This window comes from Microtus ochrogaster, chromosome 19 (assembly GCF_000317375.1).
Source record: "Microtus ochrogaster isolate Prairie Vole_2 chromosome 19, MicOch1.0, whole genome shotgun sequence".
NCBI classification, from domain to species: Eukaryota; Metazoa; Chordata; class Mammalia; order Rodentia; family Cricetidae; genus Microtus; species Microtus ochrogaster.
Window position 1 is genome coordinate 6,804,800 of NC_022021.1, and position 24,897 is coordinate 6,829,696.

At 44.3% G+C, this 24,897-nt stretch overlaps 1 protein-coding gene across 1 annotated transcript in view; it reads right to left on the reverse strand.

Annotated features, from left to right (window-relative positions):
• Arsb (arylsulfatase B) overlaps positions 1–24,897 on the reverse strand; it is a 179,654-nt gene that overhangs the window by 144,964 nt on the left and 9,793 nt on the right. The window contains exons 2-4 of the mRNA XM_005356487.3: positions 16,721–16,907; positions 11,982–12,172; positions 3,595–3,802 (exon numbers count right to left, since the gene is read on the reverse strand). Of these exons, the coding sequence (XP_005356544.2) occupies positions 3,595–3,802; positions 11,982–12,172; positions 16,721–16,907 (586 nt within the window). The remainder of the gene's footprint in view (positions 1–3,594; positions 3,803–11,981; positions 12,173–16,720; positions 16,908–24,897) is intronic.

Here is a 24,897-nt window from a genome sequence, read left to right on the forward strand (position 1 = left end):
GACAGAGGGGAGAAGACAGAGACACAGGAGGGACAGAGGGGAGAAGACAGAGACACAGGAGGGACAGAGGGGAGAAGACAGAGACACAGGAGGGAGGGAGACAGACTCGGGGGGAAGGACAGAAGTACAGGACGGAGGGAGAGAGACTGGGGAAAGACAGAAAGCCAAAAGGGGATAAGAAAAGAAGCTGGATTAGCAATCCAACCTATTAAAAGTTTGATTTCCCCCTCCCCAATTCAAGCAGACCAAAGTCAGCGAGCTAAATATGGGAAACTTTCCTGGGATGGAGAATCCTCTGAAGGTGCGATCAAGGCAGGCACTGTATCTCAGGGAAAACTAATCTGAAACATTTGGAGACTCATATCGAGACATAAGTAAGGAAAAATGTAAACTATGGAGATAACCTTTAAAGAGCCTCCAAAGAAGGCTCAAGGGAGTGCCCATTACTCCAGATCATAGACAAGATGGGAAACCATCCTCATTATTTTGTCATGTGATTCAACCAAGCCAGCTAAGCCTGCCAGTGAAAAAGGAAACAACCCCACTCTCACTTGTGAACTGATGTGAAAATCCTAACTAAAACTCCACCGAATCAAATTTAGGAGCATTATTAAAACGTCTAGACATCATCAAGCTGCATTTAGCCCCCAAAGCAAAGATGACCTAGGATTAATATATCTGTTAAGACATCATCATATCAGGAAACAAGAGCCCTATTATAGGGTGATCACCATGTTTGCAGTGAAAAGCTTCAAATATTATTTTTGCTAAATTGAATAAAATGTTCAGATGTTTATAAAATGTTCAAGTCTATTTTAAAATACACCTATCTGATATCATGACACAAAAGAGACATTGATTTTTAAATATTTTTTCATTCTCATATATCACACAAAAAATGATTCCAGCTCTTCCCAGACATCCTTAATACCAATATTATTATTCCTATGAGAATCACTGAGATATGTAACAGTTTCCAGAGTAAACATCTTCACTTCTGAGCACTCTCTGGCTCATGAGCAACATATTAATCCATATTCAGGAAATCACTCTCCAGAAACCGTGTAATCATGATCTCTGCAACAAGGCTTGAGTTTTTTTTTTTTAATTTATAGTCTCCAATTTTTGTGGTCATGAGGTCATTTCCAATGAATAATTGATAAATCGATGTTGAGCTTCCTGGTCTCCTTTTCCGAGTGTTTCTAGAGACTCCAAGGCCTTCAACACCAGATTGATCAAAAATGCTATAGAGGGATTTTTAAGTGAAGTAAACTGAGGTTGACCCCCAGATTATAAGACACCCTGTAAAGGTTTACAAATAAGATGTCTTTCTTCCTTTCTTTTTTGTGAAAAAAATATCTTATATTCAACCCTTATCAATATAGGAAACACTTAGAAAACTATAGTATTTAGATGGCCCTAAAGCAACCACACAAGCTGCTCACGCCAACCACCGACTGCCCGGCCTTAGCAGTCTGTCACTGCAACCCACCGTGGAGACAGTTCTGCTGTGTCAGGAGTTGGAAGAGAACACAAACATTATCAACTCACCAGGGATGGTGATGAATACATACAGTCCAGCACCGAAGAGGCTGAGGCAGGAGGACTGAGAATTCAGACCAGCTTGGCTATATGGCAACAAGATCTTGTCTTACATAAACAAAGATTGTCATCATTGAGGCCAGAAAATGCTACGGAGCCTGAAACAGAAAGTCAGAACTGCCCAGTTATGGCGGTGTAACCATGGGCTAAGTATTAACTTCTTGGGGTCTCGGGCTCACATTTGCAAGACGCGGGAACAGTCCTCAGGGAGTGAATTGCTGTGAGGGTTATTCGAACTGAACATGTGAGGCTCTTGAGAACGTATACAGTAAATGCTCAAACACACTAGATTTGACAACTATACTTAACTAAGCACAAAGCAAAACAACAGAACAACAGAAACAACTATGAGGCCAGCAAGATTAATTCTTCGTCATGTTGCCTCACCCCCACTTTCAGTATAGCTCACTGGATGACAAGCTCTGATCTCACACAGAGTTTCCAATCAAAGATTTTGGTATTAGCCAAGGTCAAAAGGATATGAAGAATTAACTCACTTGAAAGCCTGACAAAAACAAAAATACAAACATACAAAAAAATCTTTTAAAATAGAGAATGGCGTGAATATGGTAAATGTAATGATGTATATACATACACGTATCATATGTGTATCAAGCACATGTAGACATATTAAAGAATAAGCTTCTACATCTATAAAGAAAAAAACCTTAAAGAAGTGGAATTACCAGGAAATAAGAAAGAGTTCTTGGTAGTTTAAAAAAAAATAGTGAATGAGATAAATTCAACACCAAGTTTAGAAAAGACTGGTAAGTAAATTTTCCAAACAGTAAAAGAAATGTAAAGAAAACGGAACAAGAAACCAAGAGCAGAAGACTGATCAAGTAAGGAAATATCGGGATTCTTCAAAGTGGGGAGGAGGGGCGGGGTTGTCTAACAATCCCAAAGTCCACGATGAGAAAAGCTCCATCACGGTATGCTCTGTATGACACACAGAACATGCCGCCTGCGTGTTCAGGACAAGGAGCAAGCAAAGATGTCTGCCCAAGTCCCACTGGAGGGAAGTTTGCGGTCTTCAGTCAGCTCAGGGGCTGATGTTGGACTCTCCTGTCACCCTTTTCTGTGCTTACTTTTCCTTGGTGAATGTGTGACTTTTATTGTCAGAAAATCAGTTTAACACAAAAAATCCTATGCTCTGAGACTCCAGTGTGGGGGTCCACAGACGTGATGTGAGCCTGTTCCACCTGGCTGGAGGTCAGAGAGGTTGAGCTTATTCTTGCTCTTTCAAAGTTTTTGACCACAGGTGTGGCTACAAACAAGCGATCCTGACCTAGAGTGTGGCTAGTTAGGATTTTGCATAGAGAGGTGGATGGGCTCCACCTGGACCAAAGGTGGAGGATACTTGGTCCACTCCTTAGGTCATGGTAATGAAGCCTGTTGCCTCCGCCTCCCCTAGAGTGAAAATAAAAGTGGGTGGGTTCAGTATTCACCGAATTTCCCTCCCGATGCTGTTCTGTGTTTCTGTCTCTTTCATGTCTATATTCCTTTTGCTTAATAATTCTAATCCTCATGCTCCTACCTGGGAACATACGAATTTCATCGAGGCTGGACCAGGACACTCTGGCCTAAGTTTAATTGGCTCCTTTTCTAGTCTGTCTTTAGAGTGTCGCCGCCTGTATCTGCCCAGACACAGCCCTTCAGTTAGCAACAGTGGCAGTCACAGAAGATGGCTGGCCTGGCGAGGCACTCTGGGGACTTGCCATCCTGACACCCTGTAGATGTGTGATGCCTACTACCGCACTCAGTGAGTGCTGGTCTTTGAGCACACTCCTGGTGTATCCTCAAATATTAACGAAAGGAGACGAGGTGTGTAATTCTGTTTCCTTATTCACATTGCGACTGCAGTTCCGCTACCACAGTTAGCTCCTGTTTTCATAAGGAAATGCTAACTGCTCCAATCTGTTTTCATTCCGCCTACCGAATGCCACATCCTAGGCTTTGCCAGGAGATGGATTGCCCTACTGGCAGACTGACCTGTGGAGAAGATGAACACCGTGTTGTTCCAGAGACCATGGTTTTTCAAGGCTGCGGTGACATTTCCCACTGCTTCGTCCATGAGGGACACCATCCCTGCATAAATACGTCTGTGCTTGTCTTGGATAAATTCGTACGGCTTCATGTATTCCTCAGGGACCTGAAGGGGATCGTGGACAGACTGGAGAGCAAGGTAGAGGAACAGCGGCTGGAAAGAGAGTTTGGGGACAGCAGTTAAACGCAAATGGAGGCTTTCGATACAAAACAGGAGACAGTTAAGATTTATCGGTTCGTATCAGTAATTTCCAGAACCTACAGAGGGCTCCAAAAGTATCTGTGAACCATATCTGTGGTAAAGAACCCACATCCAGAATACATAAAGTCAACAATAAAAAGCAACTTAGTTCAGCACAGAAAATTTAAATAGGTATTTTTCCAAATAGGTAACCAATGTTCATAACCAGGGGACTGCAAAACAAAAACTGCACTGAGACATTATTTCATGTCCATTAGGATGCTTAGAGCATTCAAAATAGTAAGCACTAATGTTGGCGAGGCTATGGGGAAATCAGAATTCTCAGCTGCTCTTGTAGGGAATGTAAGTGATGGATGCAGACCCTGAAAAGCAGTGTGAAGGTTTTAGTGTTACACAGGTGCCTTACAACCTGGCCTTCCTATTGCAGAAAACCATGAAAACACATGTGCATATTAAATGTACATGGATGCTCCCTGCACCGTTATTCGTAGTGGACAAGAAGCAGGAAAACGCAAATGTCTGCAAATCGATGAATGGATAAATAAATTCAGAATAGTTTAGTTATGGTGCATACCAACAATACAATCAGTGACAAGACAGTTGGGCTTTGAAAATATGAAAAGAGCCAATCAGGGACCATATCTTGCATTGCTAAATTGATCTGAATATTCTGAAGAAGAAACGAGGTGAGTGACTGTCTGCGGCTACAGGGAATTCTGGGATAGAATGACGGTGAGGCACTACCTGTGGGCAGAAATGACCCTCCAGTGACGAAATATTTTAAAAGCTGACTGTAATGATGATCAAACACCTCTTAAGTTTCCTAGTTAACTGTGTACTTTAAGTGGGTGAATTTTACACAATGCCAATTACGCCTCGGCAAAGATGTTCAAAGATGACAAAGGATCCAAAACATAACATGAGAAAAGACACTAGACTGACCAAGTCCAGGCACCAGCCAAGGTGTAGATGGGGACAGAACTAAAATTCACAAGGCACCTGCCCAGTGGTGAGAGTGGGGTGTTGAAATCTCCCACTATTAGTGTGTGGGGTTTAATGTGTGATTTAAGCTTTAGTAGTGTTTATTTTACATATGAGGGTGCCCTTGTATTTGGGCATAGATGTTCAGTATTGAGATTTCCTCTTGATAGATTTTTCCTGTGACGAATAGGATATATCTTTCTTTGTCTTTTTTATTGATTTTGTTTGAAGTCTATTTTGTTAGATATTAGGAAAGCTACACCTGCTTACTTCTTAGGTCCATTTGATAGGGAAATATTTTTTCCAACCCTTTACTCTGAGGCGATGTCTTTTTCTGAGGTCGAGGTGTGTTTCTTGTATGCAGCAGGAAGATGGATTCTGTTTCTGTATTCAGTCTGTTAGCCTGTGTCTTTTTATAGGTGAGTTGAGTCCATTTATATTAAGGTGTATTAATGAGCAGTGTTTACCAGCTCCTGTTATTTTAGTTTTTGTTGTTGGTGATGTTATTATGTATGTTTTCCCCTTTTTTGGGATTTGATACTGTGAGATACTGTCTGTATTTTTGTGGATGTAGTTAACTTCCTTGAGTTGGAGTTTTCCTTCTAGTACTTTGTGTGAGACTAGGTTTGTGGCTAGATACTTGTTAAATCTGGTTCTGTAATGTAATATCTTGTTTTGTCCATCTATGGTGACTGAAATATTTGCTGAGTGTAGTAGTCTGGGCTGGCATCCTAGTCTCTTAATGTCTGCATAACACTTGACCATCACCTTCTGGCTTTCATTGTTTCCATTGAGAAGTCAGTTGTAATTCTGGTAGGTTTGCCTTTATATGTTACTTGGCATTTTTCCTTTGCAGTTCTTAATATTCTTTCTTTATTCTGTAGGTTTAGTGTTTTGATTATTATGTGGCAAAGGAACTTTTTTTTGGCCCAGTCTATTTGATGTTCTGTAAGCTTCTTTTATCTGTATGTGCATTTCTTTCTTTCAGTTGGGCAAGTTTTTTCCTATGGTTTTGCTAAATATATTTTCTGTGCTTGTGAGTTGAACTTCTTCTCCTTCTTCTATCCCCATTATTCTTAGGTTTGATCTTTTCATGGTGTCCCATATTTCCTAAATATTTTGTGTTAAGCTTTTGTTAGATAATGTTTTCTTTGACCGATGAGTCTATTTCTCCTACTATATCTTCAGAGCTTGAGATTCTCTCTTCCATCTCTTCTATTTTGATGTTTTTGCTTGCATTTGTGGCTCCTGATAATTTTCTCATAATTTCTGTTTTATATCTCCCTCAGTCTGTGTTTTCTTTATTGTCTCTATTTTGGTTTCCAAGTCTTGGACAGTTTCTTTCATCTGTTTGAATGTTTTTTCTTGGTTTTAAGGATTTGATGATGTCTTCCAATTTTTTGTTTGTCTTTTTCTCCATATCTTTGAGGGAAATTTTCATTTCCTCTTTAAGGGCCTCAAACATTCTCCTAAAGTTATTTTTAGGTCATTTTCTTCTGCTTCATTTATATTTGGGTGTTCGTGTCTTGCTGTTTCAGGGCCACTAGTTTTTGTTGGTGTCGTGTTGCTTTTTGTGCTGTTGAGTATGTTACCTTGTCTAACCATCTTTTCTTCTGATTGGTGTAGTTGGGGTTGTGACTCTGGTGATCAATCTTCCAGGTGCCAGTGGATCCAAGGCTCAGATGGTTGTTCCTCGTGGTGCAGTCAGGGCTGTGGTTTCAGTCACCCCGGAGGTCACTTGGTGTTCCCAGAGGTCATTCAGTACTCCCAGGGGTTGTTTGGTCCTGCTCCCACAGGGGTTGCTTGCTTGGGTCTGCTCCCACTGAGGTTCCTGCCTTGGGCCTGCTCCAGTGGAGGTCGCTAGCTTGGACCTGCTTCTTTGGAGGTTGCTGATTCACGTCCAGTCCCACAGAGGTATCTGGCTCGGGCCTGCTCCCTCTGCGGTCACTCCCTTGTACCTATTCCTGTGGCTCTCCCACCTTCTTTTCTTAATGTAACTTTTAATGTAGACTGTCTCATGCCAGTTTGATTCTTGGAAGCAGTCAGAACCCCAAGAGGACAGAAGTGAGTCTGTCCGCTCCTAGCCAGACCACTTGCAGCAAAATAACAACCTATTTGGTGAAGTGGATAAAGGGGAGAGCAGCCTATCCCCAGCTAGCAACTAACCCTGAAGACAAAAGCAGCAGAGCATGGAAAGCTCTTGTTGTTTTGCCAGAGAAAAAAATGTGGCCTGGGAAATGGCTCAGTGGTTAAGGGTGCTTTCTGCTGTTGCAGAAGACAGAGTTCTGAGCTGGGTCCATAGCACCCACATGAGCCAGCTCACAGCTTACTGTTACTCCAGCTCCAGGGAATCCAATGCCCTCTTCTGACCTCTGCAGGTACCTGTACACATGTACACCACATACACACACAGACACACACAGACACACACACACACACACACACACACAGACACAGAAAAAATCTTAAAAAGAGAACACGATTCTGGAATCAATATTAAAGGGATTCACAAATTCTCAGTGTAGAACAAATTGTTCTTCTTGTTGTTAAATATTGAAAAAAAATTGAGAATAATTCTATAAATATTCCTTAGTGGCTAATGATATGACCATCACTCTTAAAGGGATACAAATATAAAACCACAAAGACCATATTGCTAGCAATCTGACTTACACTCACTTAAACCTTAGTGATGGAGCTAAAGCTAGCCTGTCACATGCAAAAGCCTCACACCACTTGCTGACCAGACCATAACTTCATAACATACAAGAATGAATATGTGCATTTTTTGAACAACAACAAAAATGTCCTCTTTCCTTACATTTTATCAGGAGCGGTCAAGGGCAGTTTGCTGTGGGGTAAAGAGCCCCACACCCTTGCACAGTTCTGGGTCACTGGGAGGACACAGTGATGTGCAATGCTGTCCATTTCATGAGGGTGGAACCAATGAAACACATTTTATGTGCTTCCCTACTCCCCCAGGCCCCGTGTCTGTCTGTCCTTCCCCCACCACCCATTTTGTTTTATTTTAAGGCAGTCTCTCTCTATGTAGCCCAGCTTGACCTGGAACTTGCTATGTAGACCAGGATAGCCTCAAACTCACAGAAATTCACCTGTCTCTATCTCCCCAGTGCTTGGATTAAAGGTGCACGCTACCACACCCAGTCATTTTATACACGTGTATAACACTATAAATCAAACTTTCAGCTCTCAGTAGTACTTTATTTATGAACAACCAATTCTCAAACATTACTAACCGGAAGTATCAGTATACTATTTTTAAAGATTCTTTAAAAAAAATCATGTATTTTGCCTGCATGTATGTCTGTGCACCATGTGCATGCAGTACCCATAGAGGCCAGTAGAGGGTGTCAGTTCCCCTGGAACTGGAGTTGGTGCTGGGAACTGAACCCAGGTCCTCTGCAAGAGCAGCCAGTGTTCATAACCACACAGCCATCTCTCCAGTCCCGCTGTACTGTTTTTAAATTTCAGGGGGGGAATGGTAGTTTTTAAACTACATGGTTGCCTAATGGAAGGAGCAATTATCTATTGCCGTCTCCAACCACCATCAGGACCCTGACTGCAGCCACTATAGAGTCCTCCAATGGAAAGCTGTACCCAGTTTCTCCACACCTGCCAGCTGCAACCTCTGCTCACTGCTCAGAGCAAACAGCCAGCATCTGGCGATGGGTTCCTTACAGGTCTAGGGACCTGAGGCCTAGCCTGCTCTGGCCTTGGCTTTGGAGAGGGGCCATTCTCACCTCACCGACTCTGGATTCACACTCACGGTCTGCCCCACGTCAGCCTCCACCCATCTCTGTTTATGTTGGAGCCTAACATGTCCTTGGTATTCTCTCAACTCCAGACTTGTGTTCTGATCAACTTAGCCAGTCCTAACTGTGACCCTTTCAAGTATCCTAAGACTATAAAATGAAGTCCCGGTTGGGAAATCATGACTAGACATTGGAGTATCACAGAAAACCCAGACCTAGCCAGCAGAGCTGTTCGATGCTAATGGCTCTTTCTCCTTTCTAGTATGCTCCATGGCTCCTCGGTTCTATACTCCGAACATCCCCCACGATGGAGAGAAATCACACGTCACTGAGGAGCAAAGTCTTATTTTTATTTCTTTATAGGTTTTCCTAATTCAAAGTATGAATGGAAAAACGTATTACTTTTTAAAAAATAAATGTTACTACTGTGAGAGTCTCCTGAACATCGAGGAGAAAGGACATCCCTTCCTGACGCATGTACATCCATGAGAAATGTCCCCAATAATAGCGACAAAACAGCTCTATCGATTTTCTCCCTCAGCTGCCCCTTAAAAGCAGGGACATTTCTAGTTGACTTGTGGACACTTCACGGGAATTCCTTTAATGACTCCCATCTTAGAATGGATGCCATGCTACAGTCTATAAGTGTCACCTGGCAGCCTAGCGCGGAACCAGGTTAAACCTTGTAAGAGATCTTACAAAGGTGCCGCTCCCAGAGCCAGTGAGACACAAGGGTCTTGGGACCTGAAGCTGGCAGATGTGCAGGACCTGCCTTGTGAAAATGGTTGAGCTGCCACTAACTACCATTTCCTCCCCTGTGCCTGTGCTTGGGGACACTGGGCACCTCAGACACTGGCGGGGAACGTCCATCTCCCATCTGCTCATTTCGTAAGGCGATCTGTGAGCGGTGCCATGCTGACAACACCCTTCCATAGCATGGGAGCGCCTGAGGCCTGTTAATGTCCTCAGTTCGGTTGCTTTCCCCGCCAGCCCAGTTTAGCCGCCCACCCACAAAGAACAGCTTCTGCACAGCTGCTTCCTCTTAGCTGCTCGATGTCACGAGGGCACCGGGAGACAATACTGTTCGCTACACATTTCTAAACATTTGAGAGAACATTTCCCTTTCTTCACAGACACAGTTGACTAGAGATGTCAGCATGAAGCTCTTAAAAACCCCAAGTGAGGCAAAGCGAGCCGGTCACCAGGAAAGATTCCCTCATCCTGAGTAAGAGGAGCCGAGAGAGGCTGGGAGCTTCTATAGCAGACAGGGAGTCGTGAGGCGGTCACTAAGGCTGAACAGGTGTGCCAGCCAGAACCTTCGCCAAGACCTGTGCTGAGTGCCTCCAGGCAATGACTTTTTATTGTAGGCAGAGTGTCCCTGTGGCTTAGAGTATCATGAGGTCAGACTGTGAACCTGGGCTAGGGAGTTGAGAGTGCCCTGAATAACACGTCATAGAATCCTAACTACACAGGCTATTCGCAGTGACAGCATGGGACAAATCTCTGAGACGAGGTGACAGAATACTGGCGACTCAGTCCTGCCGGGGACTGGTCCCTCACAATGTCTGACATCATCATTTCTTACGAGTGTCCCGGGAGAGTCTAATATGGTGTCGAAACTGGGACTGCAGAGCTGAATACGAACTGGGTTTCAAAATCTCTGCCCTCGGATACTAGCTGGGAGCTAGGGATGCTGATTAGGAAGAGAGCTTACATTCTGATGCTGCCTTCCAATGGCCCTGGGACCTTGAACAAGTCTCTTCGTTTCTCCAAGTCTCTTTGATTAAATAAAAGTGGTGTGCCTCCCTCAAAGGATAACAGAACATTTATTTAAAACCTGACTTTGAATTTTTTGGTATGAGGCCATGCTTATAAAATGCCACACACACAGTTAAGAACTACAGTACTGCCAGCGAGGAGGGCCATGCTAACAAGACCTCTTCCATGGAATACAGGCTCTTAGGGGCTCCTATTGTCCTGTTTCGTGCCTACCCCACCACTCCCGGCTTAGAATACCCACCCACAGAGAACCCTTTCACCTAGCTGCTGCTTTCCAGCCATTTATTGATCCGTGAAGTCATCGAGCTCACCAACTATCTTAGTTTAAACCTAGACTGAAAGTGTGCCCGTTTCTAAACGTTCAAGAGAACGTTCCTCTTTCTTCATGTTGCGTGGCAGACACAGTTCCCTGGAGATGTCAGCACGCCACTCTTAAAAAGCCAGAGTGAAGCAAAGCTGAAAATGGTCACCAGGGAAGATCCCTCATACTGAGTAAGAGGAGCAAAGACAGAGCCTAGAAGATTCCATACCAAACAGGGAATCACTGGTAGGTCACTAAGTCTGAACAGGTATGCAGGTAGGGACCTTCACATCACCAGAGACGAAGCACAGCGGCTGCGCACTTTCTGGGCTCCTCCGTGTCGGGCAGGCTCCCACCGCAGGACACTCTGTGTGAGTGTGTTGACTACATTCATGAGGACACTCTTTGAGCCCAGGATCTGGCAACATAATTTCCAAAGCACTTGGACGCTAACTCCAGGCAGTCTGGGTTTAAGGCTAGTCACAGCTCTTTTTAACCTGTAGCTGTCTGTGCACGACACACCCAGTGGCTTCCTTAGTTACCTGTGAAAACCGATCTAACACGCATTTGAATTTTTAAAACTCGGTGTTGCTAAGATGGCCATTTCCTTTAAGTTAGCCAATGAACACCAAATAAAGCAACTACCTTTTGTTTTCTTGGTAAAAGTCAACAGATTCTAAAATTAACATGGGCATAGAAGTGATTGAGAGTAACCAAAATAATCCTGAAAAGTATAAGATGGGAGAGTTTGCTCTGAGCCCGAACTCCTAACAGTTCTCCATAGGGGGCCCCACCTTGCATGCAGACACCTGTTTGCTAGCCATTTACAGTGCTTGCGTGCAGAGCATCATAAGAGCAAGCAAAGACGGGCAATAGTTGTGCATGCCTTTAATCCCAGCACTCTGGAGGCAGAGGCAAGCAGATCTCTGTGAGTTCAAGGCCAGCCTGGTCTACAGAGTGAATTCTAGGACAGCTAGGCTATGCAGAGAAACCCTGTCTAGAAAAAAACAAAACAAAACAAAGAGAAAGCAGGGTTTCCATGAAATCTTGAAAGTCAGCATCCCTATGCCTGCAGTCCAGGGTCCCCTCCCATGAGAATCATCTCTTGGGGGTTCCAGTATGCTGCATGAATTTCTCCCACACTGATCCATCGAATCTTTAAGAGAGAAAAGATCCAGATTCTTCACTTTTAACCATCTTCCCTTTCTGGCTAACTGGAATGTGCTCTAATTTTTTTTTTTGAAAAAAAACCTTTAGAAGTAAGAAAATTTTGAGAATAATTAAGAAGAAGCCTTACCTTCTCTGGTGGGTGGTTAGCTATGAGGGTTGTAGCCCTTTTGCTAAATATGTTTGTTGAATAAATATTTGTATACTCTGTCGCGGGTTCTTCACCATCTCGGAAATCAAGAGCACACCGCGTAACGTTCAAAGGCTCAATTAGTGCGCAGACCTCGTGGGTGTAATAGTTTTCACTGCCGAGGAGATAGCCTACAAGAGGAATGGGAGACGAAACAGTCAGCAGGCAAAAAGCTTGTTAAGTAAACGAATGTTCCAGCATTTAATTGCCTAATGCAACTGACTGCCCGTGACGAGGCTAATCAAATGACAAGGCTAATCAGAGCTCCATTTCTTAACATCTCTATATCTGTTGGCAGACCCCGTGGAAATGTGACTGCACAGAAGCCCAAGTCCTCTTCTCACTCGGGTCTTTCAGGGCATCGGTTCCATCACGTCAGCTCTGTAGGTCGATGGTTCTGTGGAAACAGGTTCTTAGAAATCAGAGTTCAGGTTCAGTAGGCAATAAAATGTTAGTCCTTTAAGGTTAAGAGAAAAGATCATACACTGGTAATGCGATTTGATGCAAGGTTTATTTGTAAGATAATAAAAACGGGATTCAGCTCACGCCATTTGCTGTCACTACTGCTGGGAGACTGATGCCCGCGGTTATTTATGAACGAGGCCTCAGCGAGAGTTATATTTAGTCAAATGCTGACACCCACTGGTGGGAAGGTACAAACCTTCCCAAATATGAGCTCTCTCTGCTCGCATACCAGCTCCAGGTCAGAGAAGAGCATTCTAGCTAGACTGTTCCACACACAGCAAGTTTGGAGTCACACTGCTGCTCACTGAGCTGAGTGGCTGTCACCTTCACCTTCTGAAAAGAGCCCTCTCCCACAGCAGGGACTGAAGCCAGGAGAAAGGGAAGTTTCCCAGTAGCTCTTCTGTGGATGTTACCTGTTTTGTTAAAGTATAAAAGCAAGCTGTGCTGTGTATTAGGATTCAATCCACAGACTTGCTCAGAAGTCAGTCAGCACAAAGGAGAGGCAGTGCTGGCCCAGGGCTGGGGTCCGAGGGGAAGCTGGGGTGACTGCTCAGGAGATTTGGTTTCTTTTGTGAGTGATTAAAGATTGTCCTGTGCCTGGGTTGTGATGATATCGACACAATCCCTCAATTTGCATAAAAATTACTAAATTAAATACCTTGATGGGGTGAGCTGTATAGTATATGAATTATACCCAATGAAGCTATTAAAAAGAAATAAACTTTCCTAGGCTCTTAAATATATTCCTTTTTATTCTTAAAATGATGAAAAATGGGCCTAGCTCTTTCCCTTCTCATAGAATTTCTCTATAATGATAATTAAGAGCCTTCTACAGCTTATATAAAATAATTCAATTTATAACTAACTTATATAATAATTCACTTTAGATTAACCATTTTCCATTATCCAAGGTCAAGGTCCTAAACATAACTAGTATAAGGATCTTAAGACAACTTTTTATATGATTTTCACCTTTTTTCATTTATAGCAAAAAATGTATAATATATTTATTACTTAATGTGAAATAGAAAAATACATATTCACAAAAAATAATTTCAGCGCTGCTGAGATGGCTCAGTGGGGGAAAGGTGCCTGCCTGCCACATTTCAAACCTGACAACCTGAGTTAGATCCCTGAGATCTACAGAGAAGAAGGAGAGAATTCATTCCTGCAAGCTGTCCTCAGACCTCCACGTGTGTCCTGGCATGCATGCGAGCACACACACATACACATGAATGAATGAATGGATGAATGAATGAATGGATGAGTAAGTAAATAAATAAATAAAATGAAGAAGAATACAGAGTAGAAGGAGAGAATTGATTCCTGCAAGCTGTCCTCAGACCTCCACGTGTGTCCTGGCATGCATGCGAGCACACACACATACACATGAATGAATGAATGGATGAGTAAGTAAATAAATAAATAAAATGAAGAATAATAATCTCAACCCTTACCTTGTCAATCACCGTGATTGGGACCTAGTTTGTAGTTTAACATCGATGAGGTATTAGAGTTTGGAGAGAAAACTTCAGGTTCTCTATCCATTCATATAAATTATCACTGGGGAGGACATGTGCACAGGCTATATTTGGTTGTAGGAGCCATAGACATTGACAGGAGAGTTGCAGAAACAGAACCACATCCTCAAACACTTGGCCAAGCTGACCCAGCACAGCTAGTGACAGTCACACAATGCCATCAGCATTGCAGTCCACAAACTTGAGGGCTGAACCTCAGGACGACGGCAGCCTAGGCTTTTGTGAGGAACTTTAGAAAATACTTTTGAACAACTGAATCTGTGTCCCTCAATGGTTTTATTGAGATGCAGTTCACGTCGACACAGTTACCCATCAAGTGTGTACTTCCTTGGCTTCGAAGGCATTCACAACCACCTACCCGCTTCCAGCAGGACAGCTAAATTACAATGCTAATGACGGCCATGCGTTCCAAATACTCTCCTTGGCTGCAAGTCTCTCTTCACATGAATGTGGGTATTGGTCTACCTAGCTCCCGGATAGACCTTAATTCTCCTAAAGCCTATGGTTTCTGCCTTATATGTGAAGGTTTCCATTCATGTCTGTGTATGAGTGTGCACACAGGCTAAAGTGCAATACCTAACCACTGCCAGGAGCTATCCCCCTTTGTGGTTTAAGACAGGTTCTTTTACTGGCTTGGCAATTAGGCTAGGCCCCTTGGCCAGTGTGCCCCAGGGATTCACCCACCTTCACAGCCCGTGTGCCAAGACTAGAACCCGCAAGGCACCCAGTTTTTTTTTTGTTTTGTTTTTTTGTTTTGCTTGGGCCTAGGGACTGAACTCAGGCTCATGGGTGCACTTTAGAGACTGAACTCTCTCCCTAGCTGTCCAAACAAAACTTGTATTTTTCATAAAGATTTTTAAGATCCACAGTCTGTCAAAGGACAGACACGAAACATCCTGGGTGGAAACAAAAGTCCCCAAGGTGCACAAGCCATTCCTCTGGAACGTCCAGGATGCTAAATCAATGAAGGCTGAGTTTTAACAGTCATTCAAGAGTGCTGAAGATTCAGCCAGAAAGAATGTCTGTAGGCCCATGTTTTCTATATGGTGTGGCAGCCAGGCTCTGAAGCCATAGGCCCCATTTGAGGTGGTCACATAGCCCTGCAGACAGGCTGTCTCTGCCTAGCAAAGGGTCAGGATGTTTGTTGCTCCTTTCTTTGTAATTTGGAGGATGCCTTATAGAGATGCTGATTCAAGCCTACGTGACAGCTAGCATACACAGCAGACAGGTAGATGCAGATGTTACAAACCGTCATTCACCTGGTTACCTAGAAGACAGGTATTTTCCTGCTCAGTTTATGTGTTGGTATAAAAGTTGGTTAAAGAATAAACGCGGAGAGATCTTCAGGAGAAGAAGCCTGAGATGCCCTGCCCTTCCGTGATGACCGTGTAAGCTGCGTCTGATTATTCCTTGCGGCTCCAGAGTTGTCTATGTTGGGGCCCTCGTGCTCTAACAAATGTCATGGCAGCACCCTGGGTGAGAGAGGGACATACCTGCTCTCCTTTCTGACAGGCTGGTATCTTGACCTCAGGGTTAGATCCAAGTGTTTGGTGCGTCTAGGCATATGTGGACCCGCTCCCTTTCGCTGGGCTCTGCTTTTGCCCTTACCTTACACGGAAGCAGGGAATAATTAAAGAACGACAAGGAAGCCACCACGCTGACTAGAGTGGCTCTCCACTCTGCCTCCTTCCCCAGAAGCTTTTCTCACTGCTAAGGGTCGGGAGCAGCTTCACTTCCTCAACGCCTACTGTCCACTTAGCTTGGAACAATGTCCCTCTACCCCTCCTCTCTCCTCCCTACCGACATAAGAAGTCTCCAGTCTTAGACTTGAATGTGGAGTGCTCCTGCAGCCACACAGCTTTGTACTTCTTACTTATTTATTTATTTTGTAATTTGGTGCGTTTACATTACTCCACGTCTGACTAGTCACTCCGATTTTGTTAGTCTACTTAAATGTTTATGTTAACTAACCATCCAGTTTGGAAGAAGCAGGTGGGAGGGAGGGAGGGAGGTTACTGTACAGACAACAGAAAGACAGATCCATATAAAAAGAACTTGACACAAAGACACACAGTTAGCGGCAAACAGGTTAGTAATTACTGCAGAGTTTATAACAGACATGCGGTGTCACACTTTAAAACAAACAGCAGGCTTCACGTTTCTTTCCGAGGGCTCTCCTGTTTCTAGTTATCACTTCATTACCTCCCACTTCTGTTTATTATCTTCTATTGCTATTAATGCTTTAAATTGATTTTCCCCAATCTAGTAATTTCAGAAACAGATCTCACAGGTAGGAGAAGATGCCATCATTCTCCCCCCTACCCCCCAAAAGAGGGGCCTTTGAACCCAGGCCACGGGGAGAAAAGCATGTGAACTTTAGTGAAGGAAGCACAAAGTCTGCCTCTAGTTCCACAGAGCCCCTCCTCATCATCTTCAAGATGACCCTACAGAGTGGACAGTGGTCTCTGAGTGGTCCCCTAAGGGTGTCCCTTAGGGCTCTGGCAAAGGTCCACCCAGCGTTCAGCACGGAGCTGGCTTATGGAGAGACCATCAGAAAGCAGCTCCACTATGGTACTTCAAGTTTCCAGTCATTGTGTTTGATGACACTTGGGTGTGTTTTATGAGTGGGATGTAGTAGGTCTGTGTTGTTAAGGAAACATGAATTTCCATTACCGAAGTAGGTATCGAATCCTCGGCGTGTTGGCAGACATTCTTTCTGACGCATTCCCAGGTGCCATTTTCCGACCATATGCGTAGCATAGCCTGCTTCCTTTAGGAGCTGGGGCAGGAGTTTTTCATCCAGGGGAACACAGCTGGGCTGACAGGTCTTGATGAGGTAATGCTGTAAGCCCATGTGGATCTTAAAGAGACAGACACAGAAACAGGGATTAATGCCCTGGAACCACTGTGGAGGAGTGGATACAGCAGCCACTTAAGTCACGGGAGCCGGATGTCCAGGTTTATTCTGAAAGGCAGTTTCCCCAGTGGCGCAATAGGTAGTGGACACAAATAGGAATTGGATGTATGAATGCAAAGCATTATAACAAACCAATGTTTTCAACAAACATTGATCAAGGCAGTATGTCAGGAACCAGAAATTTAGTCTCTCAAAAAGGATTCGAATCAAACTGCAGGTGAGAAGTTAAGATCTGATTAGAAGGATTTCGATTCTTCGAGGACTTGATGATTCTTTTAAAGACTTATTTAATGGTACGATGAAACTAATGGTTCATGATTCTTATTAGACTTTACATAAACCATAATCTGGAAAGACACTGATCTTTTCAAGAAAGCATCCCACTGACTGCCACTTTGGAATGGCTTACAAAAGAATTCCCAGGGCACAGGGACCACAGAGCATACTGTATTAAGAGACAAAGACTTGTTTAGTTTTAGAACAGTAAAAATGTAATTTCCATAATTTCAGAAGTTCCTTGGATTTTAATGGAATACAATCCTAATAAATCCTTCACAAATTGAAATGATCATAAATTGCAAGATGCATTTAATAAAGCTAACCTGGAGGATATTGCAACCTAGACTAGCCCACCTTACATATCCTCAGCACAAAGCCTGCTTAACAGCAGCGTGCTGGATGGTTCTTGGGATTTAATGAATGCCATACCAGAAGTGAACAGTATTGACCATGTGGACTTGGCTTCTGAACTGTTATAAAGGTGAAAAGTATTGAGCTGAACCATGATAAACTGGATGCTGTCTATAAATGAAACTCCCTTTTCCAAAAGAAGGGGAACGTCAAGCCTTTATGAGGTCAGACTTTCTTCATCAACTTTTACCTAAATAACATATTTAGGTCATATAGATCAGATGGCAGAAACTGTTCGACAACCTAGCTATCTTTTATGAACAGAGGCAATTTAAAAAAAAAAATCAAACAATGCTAAGCTTCATGGCTGTTGTAGAAAGCATGCTCTTTTTCTCATTCTTTGTTTTTGGTAACATATAACAGGCCCATTATTGCCATTTTCACTGAATAAATGCATTCTCATTTCTGTTAGAGTAAATTGCAAATGGTGTAATTTGTGCATTTACTCTTTTGGTCCTCAATATTTTTTTTTTTTTAAGCAAGAGCAGATATCCTAAGACCAAAAAGTTTGACGCTGGACTGTACTGTATGATAAGGACCATTGTTCTGAAGAAACATAAAAGACGGTGACAGGTGACATGGGATAGGTGGCCAAAGAACACGTCTCTGAATCTCTGAAGATATGCGTGAGAAGTCAGCTGCACACGAAGAGAACTAACACCATCTCTGTCCTGGATTGTGAGAGCACTCTGGACTTGCCCGTGGCATTTGAAAGCCAACGAACAGGAGCCTAGGGACCTGGGCCGAGCTCTTGTGCTGTTAGATGCTACCATACCCGCGGATGGATGAAGTACTCCTCTGCCGGCCCTGGCCTTCCCTAGCACTAGATCCTGTGTTTCCTCAAAGCAATGGTTCTCAACCTTCCCAATGCTGCAACCCTTTAACACAGTTCCCCATGCTGTGGTGACCCCCGACCAGAAAATTACCTTCATTGTTACCTCATAACAATAATTTTGCGACTTTTATGAATTATAATGTAAGTATCTAGTGTGCAGAATATCTGAAAGGCAACCCCGGAGGGGTCTGGACCCACAGGGTGAGAACCAATGCCTTAGATACACAGGACTCTGGGGAGAGTGAAGGCTATGGGTGTCAGCTCACCACCCAGGGAGGACTTCAGCACCCTGGCCCACTAAAGGTGGGTATCAAGCAACTTGCTGCTAATAATTCCTTAAATGTGTTTGCGGGTGATCGACGTGCTACATAATATAATGCAGAATAGGACAGAGCAGGAATGCAACTCCATCATGGCCCTATCATTTACAAACTTTGTGACCTTCAGACAGTAAGATAGTGGCTTCTGTGACTTCCTTCAGTGTCCACATTTGTAAGGTTATCGTCATCTGCAAAGCAGGGAGCACAACAGTATCTATTTCCTGTGGTTTGGGCAAGATTAATGAAGGGATACCTAATGCCAAGTGCATATTAAATATCCAGCAATGGTGATGGTAACAGGTCTGAGCAGTTATCAACAACACCCTCCTGTCCTAGTATGTTTCTCTGCTGGTGAGCTAAAACGCTGACCAGCCCACCCAGCACGAGAAAAGCGTTTATTTTGCTCACAGATTGACCGCAGCCCATCACAGAGTGATGCCGAGAACTTGGAGGCAGGAGACCACAGAGGAACACTACTGACGGCTGTTTCTCAGGCGTCCTCAGCTGCCTTTCTTAGAGAGGAGGGGCCCACCTGCCTAACGAGGACACTGCCCACGGTAAGATGGCCCATGCGGCATCAATTAGCAACCAAGAAAATAGCCTCAGAGACATGCCCCAGGTCAAGCCAATGGATGCAATTAGTCAATAGGGATTCCCTCTGCACCAGTGTTATCAAGCTGGCCACTAAGTTTAACCATCACACCTCCCTACGGCTACTCTTGAGCTGATTTCCGGGATTGTGTTTTGCAGATGACTATTATATACAGTGCACACTGGAACTTCACACTCGCAGTTCTGCACCCACTGGAACTAAATAAATACACAGTTAGCACTGACTTTCTCAAGCCTTCAACTGCTAACTACTCAGACCACATAGATCCACAGACTTACATTTGGATCAGTGTTATTTTCACTATTTTTAAATTATATCTACATGCGGAGGGAGGTGCATGGGAACATGAGTGCAGTGATTACAGAGGCCAGAAGACAGTGTTGCAGTCCCTGGAGCTGGAGCTACAGGCGGCAGGGAGCGGCCAGCTCTGGGTGCTGGGATCTGAACTCAGCTTCTCTGAAAGAGCAGCAAACAGTCTTAGTTGTTAAAGCCATTTGTTTTCAAGGTTTTGTTTTTAAATATTTGGCAATAAACAAATGCAAAATTCAGACAAAAAAAAATTCAAACAGCCGGGCGGTGGTGGCGCACGCCTTTAATCCCAGCACTCGGGAGGCAGAGACAGGCGGATCTCTGTGAGTTCGAGACCAGCCTGGTCTACAGAGCTAGTTCCAGGACAGGCTCCAAAGCCACAGAGAAACCCTGTCTCGAAAAACCAAAAAAAAAAAAAAAAAATTCAAACTTAGTTTCATCAATAAACAAATGCAAAATTTAGACAAAAAATATTCAAACTTAAAGTTTCACTTTCTTTTTTACTATGAACTCGGATGAAAGAGTTTTCTCCCGAGTTCTGAGAGAATGTGCGAAGCTGGGATTGAACACAGAGCCTTGTGCATGCTCTTCCACTGAGCTCGGCCCTCTTTTAATGTTTTAAGACAGGGTTTATCTCACTCCGTATCCCAGGCTGGCCTCGAGTGTGTGACCTTCTTGCCTCAGCCTCCTGAATAACTGGGGTTACAGGGCTGTCCCACCAAGTCTATCATTTTTGCTATTTTGTGTGGAAACCATTAGTTTGCAGGCTTGAGGAAAAACCACGATTCCTTGCCTGCTGGGCAAATGCTCTGCCATTGAGCTATATCTTCACACTCCTCATGAACTTTGGATTTTATTTTTTGTGTATTTTGTCAGAGCCAACACTTTTGAAATTGTAGCTATTATGGCTTGAGTCCATGTTATCTTTCCATAATTTCATTTGAGAGACACATGGACTATCTTAAATCTTAAAGTATGATAAAGTCACTATCATGGTTTCACAGGTGGATATATATATCAAAATATATCAAGTTGTATGTTTAAAGTATGTACAGCTTATTGCATGTTAATCATATGTCAATAAATATTTTTATTTTAAAAATGAAAGTACATTTTTCTGTGGATTCTTAGGCCTCTGTCACCAATAACTGGACACAGACAACGAGAATGTTCAGAGGCCTTTCAGGTGCCTTCCAACCAGGTCGTGTTCAGTCTCCAAACTGAAGCCAAAACAAAGGACTTGTTGCCCTTCCAAATCTGGCTTCTGATCGAGGTCAGTCAGTGGGGAATCACTAATCCAAGAGAAGGGGGGCAGGAGAGAGTGGGCAGCCTTGGGTCAGGTGCCTGGACACCGCACCTCTGCACTGAAGGTCACTCTGAAGGCAACTTCCCCATATGCCTCCCCTTCCAGGTCACATCAGCCCTTCCTTCCCTCCCCACTGGGGTCTCTCCCGACACTTTCTGTCCACTCCCACATCTTCTAAAACCTCACTTTGCAGAGAAACCCTCCCTAAGGGGCTCTCATTTGGATATGCCATCTCTTTCTTCATTCGTCCATGAATGGCAAGGGTTTTATAATTTCTAGGGAAAGGTCCCCATCACTCTGCAATCGCATATGCACATACATGTGAGCAGACACACAAGCACATATGCACATGCACACAAGCGTGTCCATACACACAAAACTTTCTTTCCACTGTTAGCGCTACAAGCTTACTATACAGAAACTCGAGCCAAGGCCCAAACACTTCATAACATATTCTAATATATCACCCAGCAGGATGTAAAAGTAGTATTTATGGAACCCAAAAGCATCGGTGGATATAAACGTGCAAAGCTCACATGGGAAGCTCATCTATCGCGCACAGAGAATGATCTCTGAGCACTAGAAAACACTGCCAAGAGATGCTTGGCAACTTGGTTTTCCTGTGCCATGGGCACCAAGCCAGGCGGTCAGCTGAAACCCGTCTCCATTCTCTCCGATCACACAGAACGGGGAATTTGTTCTTTTTAGTTCCTGAGGATTTATTTGACAGGGCATTTTTATGGCATTACTGGGAAGCAGAAGTCAAACTCTGGATGACAGCCAGAAACGTGGTTGCGGTCTGTTCAAGCACTATTTGAAGTCAGGAAGCTATAATGTGTGGAGACGCAGTAAACAGGCAAGAGCCAAGCTCACGGCCCTCCAGCGCAGAACTCTGGAGTGACCCCACAATGCCTGGGGCAGGCTGTCATGGGGTACAAATGTAAACCAGAGAAAGAAGGGCAGCTATCTAAACAAGAAAATCTACGACTCCAATCCAAACCTCATCTTCAACATCCAGAAAGAAGGTGTGAAGAGAAAAAGGCATAGCTGTAACCTGTGAAAGCCCATGGGAGCTACCACCCGTCTGCCTTGTGTGGCGGTCTCTTCTTCATGAAAATAAATCCTCCTGAAAAAAACGCCCCTTCCAACGATTGCGCTTGACCATCGAGGATCTGCTCCACTGGTGCAAAGTCTACAAACCCCGGGAGGGACTTGCTTCCCACGAAATAATTGACAAGAAACCTTTAGTCTTTTTCCTGAGATCTAGGAGATGCATGCTTAGTTTAAAAGAGAAAAACAAAACCAAACAAAACCACCTCCTGCTGTGCGGAGGAGGATCATGGCTCTTAGGTCAGAACTTTGTTCAGTCCTCGTTCTGAGGCCCATGCAGTCTACCGATGAAATGTGTGTCTGTGCTGTGTCAAGTTGACATAAGCTAACGTCATCTGAGAGGAGGGACCCTCAACTGAGAGAACACCGCCATATCAGACTGTGGACAAGCCTGTAAGACACTTCCTAAACTAGGGATTGCTGCGGGAGGGCCCAGTCCATTGCCCAGTCCATTGTGGTGATGCTATCCCTAAGCTGGTGGTCCTGGGTTCTATAAGAAAGCAGACTGAACAAGCCATGAAAATCAAGCCAGTAAGGAACACCTCTCCATGGTCTCTGCATCAGCTCCTGCCTCCAGGTTCCTGCTCTGGTTGAATTCCTGCCCTGACTTCCATAGATGATGGAATATGATATGGAAGCGAAAATCAAATAAACCCTTTCCTCCCCAACTTGCTTTTTGTCATAGTGCTTCTTCCCAGCAAGAGAACCCCTTCTAAGACAGTATCTCAGAGCTCAGGATGCTTCAGCCACCCCATAAGAAACTGTACCAGGGGCCCAGTGAACCCCTGTAGCACACTTGGCAGTGGATGCCATTTGTCTCCCACCCTGAACAGTGGAGGGATAACACCCGGTGGAACAGAAGGGAAGTGTCCATCTGTCTATCCTTCCATGCACCTGAGTGTTTGTGAAATGCCACCTCTACAGCACTTGAGAATTCAGGAAAGTGAGCAGGCCTGGCCTCTGTCTTACACACCATGGAGCCTGAAAGGAGGTTTCCACAACAGATCACAGCTACACGACAAGGCAGTGGCTGGCCAGGCTTCAGAACCCTCAGCCTGTGCTATTGCCAGTTTCTGCAGGTTTTGATCACGGTCAGGAAACACTTGAACCACCCCATAGTTTACGCCTGGAGAAGGCCACAGGACAATTGGAGAGTGGAGAATCTGCTCCCTCCCCCTTGCAGCCGGTCTGATAGTCAGCTGCCCAGGGCGCTGAAGCCAAGAGCTACAGAACACACATTATGCCTCAGGAGCCTGGCATGGCCAGCTGGCCTGGCCCCTCAGCGCTCAGGTTTTGGAACTGGCCCGCACCACTGACAGTTTTAAGGGCCTATTTATTCTGTGCTGATCAGTAAAGAGCTCAAGGCTCTGACTAAACCCACAAAGCGATGTTGTTTGTGAAAAGAACAAACAAGGCAGAAATGGTTTCCGTGACTTCGTCTGTTTAAATTATGAATGTAACAGAAGCTTATTAAGGAAGAAAATATAAGGAACTCTGAGAAAAGGATTTTTTAGTAAAGAGATATGATTAGGAAACAAAATCAATAATGATGATGATCTGAGAGCAACAGAGTATGCGCAGATTTCCTTGTCAATTAGAAATTATTGCATTTATTATGTGGAGGGTTATGTGCATGTGTGTGTATGTATGTGTGTGCTTGTGTCTCACACATGTGGAGATCAGAGAAGAGTTTGCAGAAGGTGGTGCTCTCCTCCCCACCACGTGGATTCCAAAGATTGAGCTCAGGTCAGCAGGCTTGGTGACAAGCAAGTGCCCTTACCTGCTAAGCCATTTCATTGTCCTCAAAGTGATAACCAACAACATCAGTCAATCAACTACAAAAATGCCACAAGTCAACTGATCACATTCCATGCAACTCCGAACTTGCTTTCTTATTTCCAGTATCTTGGGAGGTAAATTAAACATCTCCATCAGAGCAAGTCACCCCTGGGTTCCTTGTTCTGGAGACCCATGCCTGACTGCTGGTCCTCTTGCTAGCTCATATAAAGCCGATGCATCCTTTGTTCCCCCTTAAATGAACACAGTCATGAAAACTACCACCGGCAACACGATGGCCTGCTGGCTGCATGCTGCTCTCGTCTCTGCCTTTGGCCAGACGATGCTACAGCTCTTCTGACTAGAATCACAAGTCCTCGCCCAAAGTCCCCTCCCAATTCTCCCAGCTCCTCCGCTATCTGTTTAATCCAATTCAATGACAGGAACCCATCAAGGCTGGTGGGGACCAGGCCAGACTCTGAAGACAAGCAGGAACAGCAGCTAGTAAGGCCATGTTTAGCTGGACCTTCATGCCACCAGGCCCTCTTCTTCTACAACTGTCTCCTGCCAGTCGTGAGGCAAACTTGAAGCAAAAGTCAGGAATCACCTGCCCTGTGCCTGCACGGCCTCTTCCCTGTATTTCCTGTCCAAGGTTCCACCTCGGGGGTGAGTAAAAAGCCCTGAGAGTGGCTTGTCTATTTATCAGGATGATTAAGAAAAATGTGGCTCAGGTCCCCTAGGAAAGAAGTCATGTCATCTGTCACTGTCTGTCTTCTCTGCCAAGGCTTATAGAATTCTGGTGTGGAGTGACCTCCTCGGTCCCCAGGGGAAGAACAAGCTGAGGACTAAAAAGAGTTACTTAGTGTTTTCCCTAAGACCTGCCATTTTTGTTGCCCTTCAATCTTTCCTTCCTTCCTTCCTTCCTTCCTTCCTTCCTTCCTTCCTTCCTTCCTTCCTTCCTTCCTTCCTTCGTG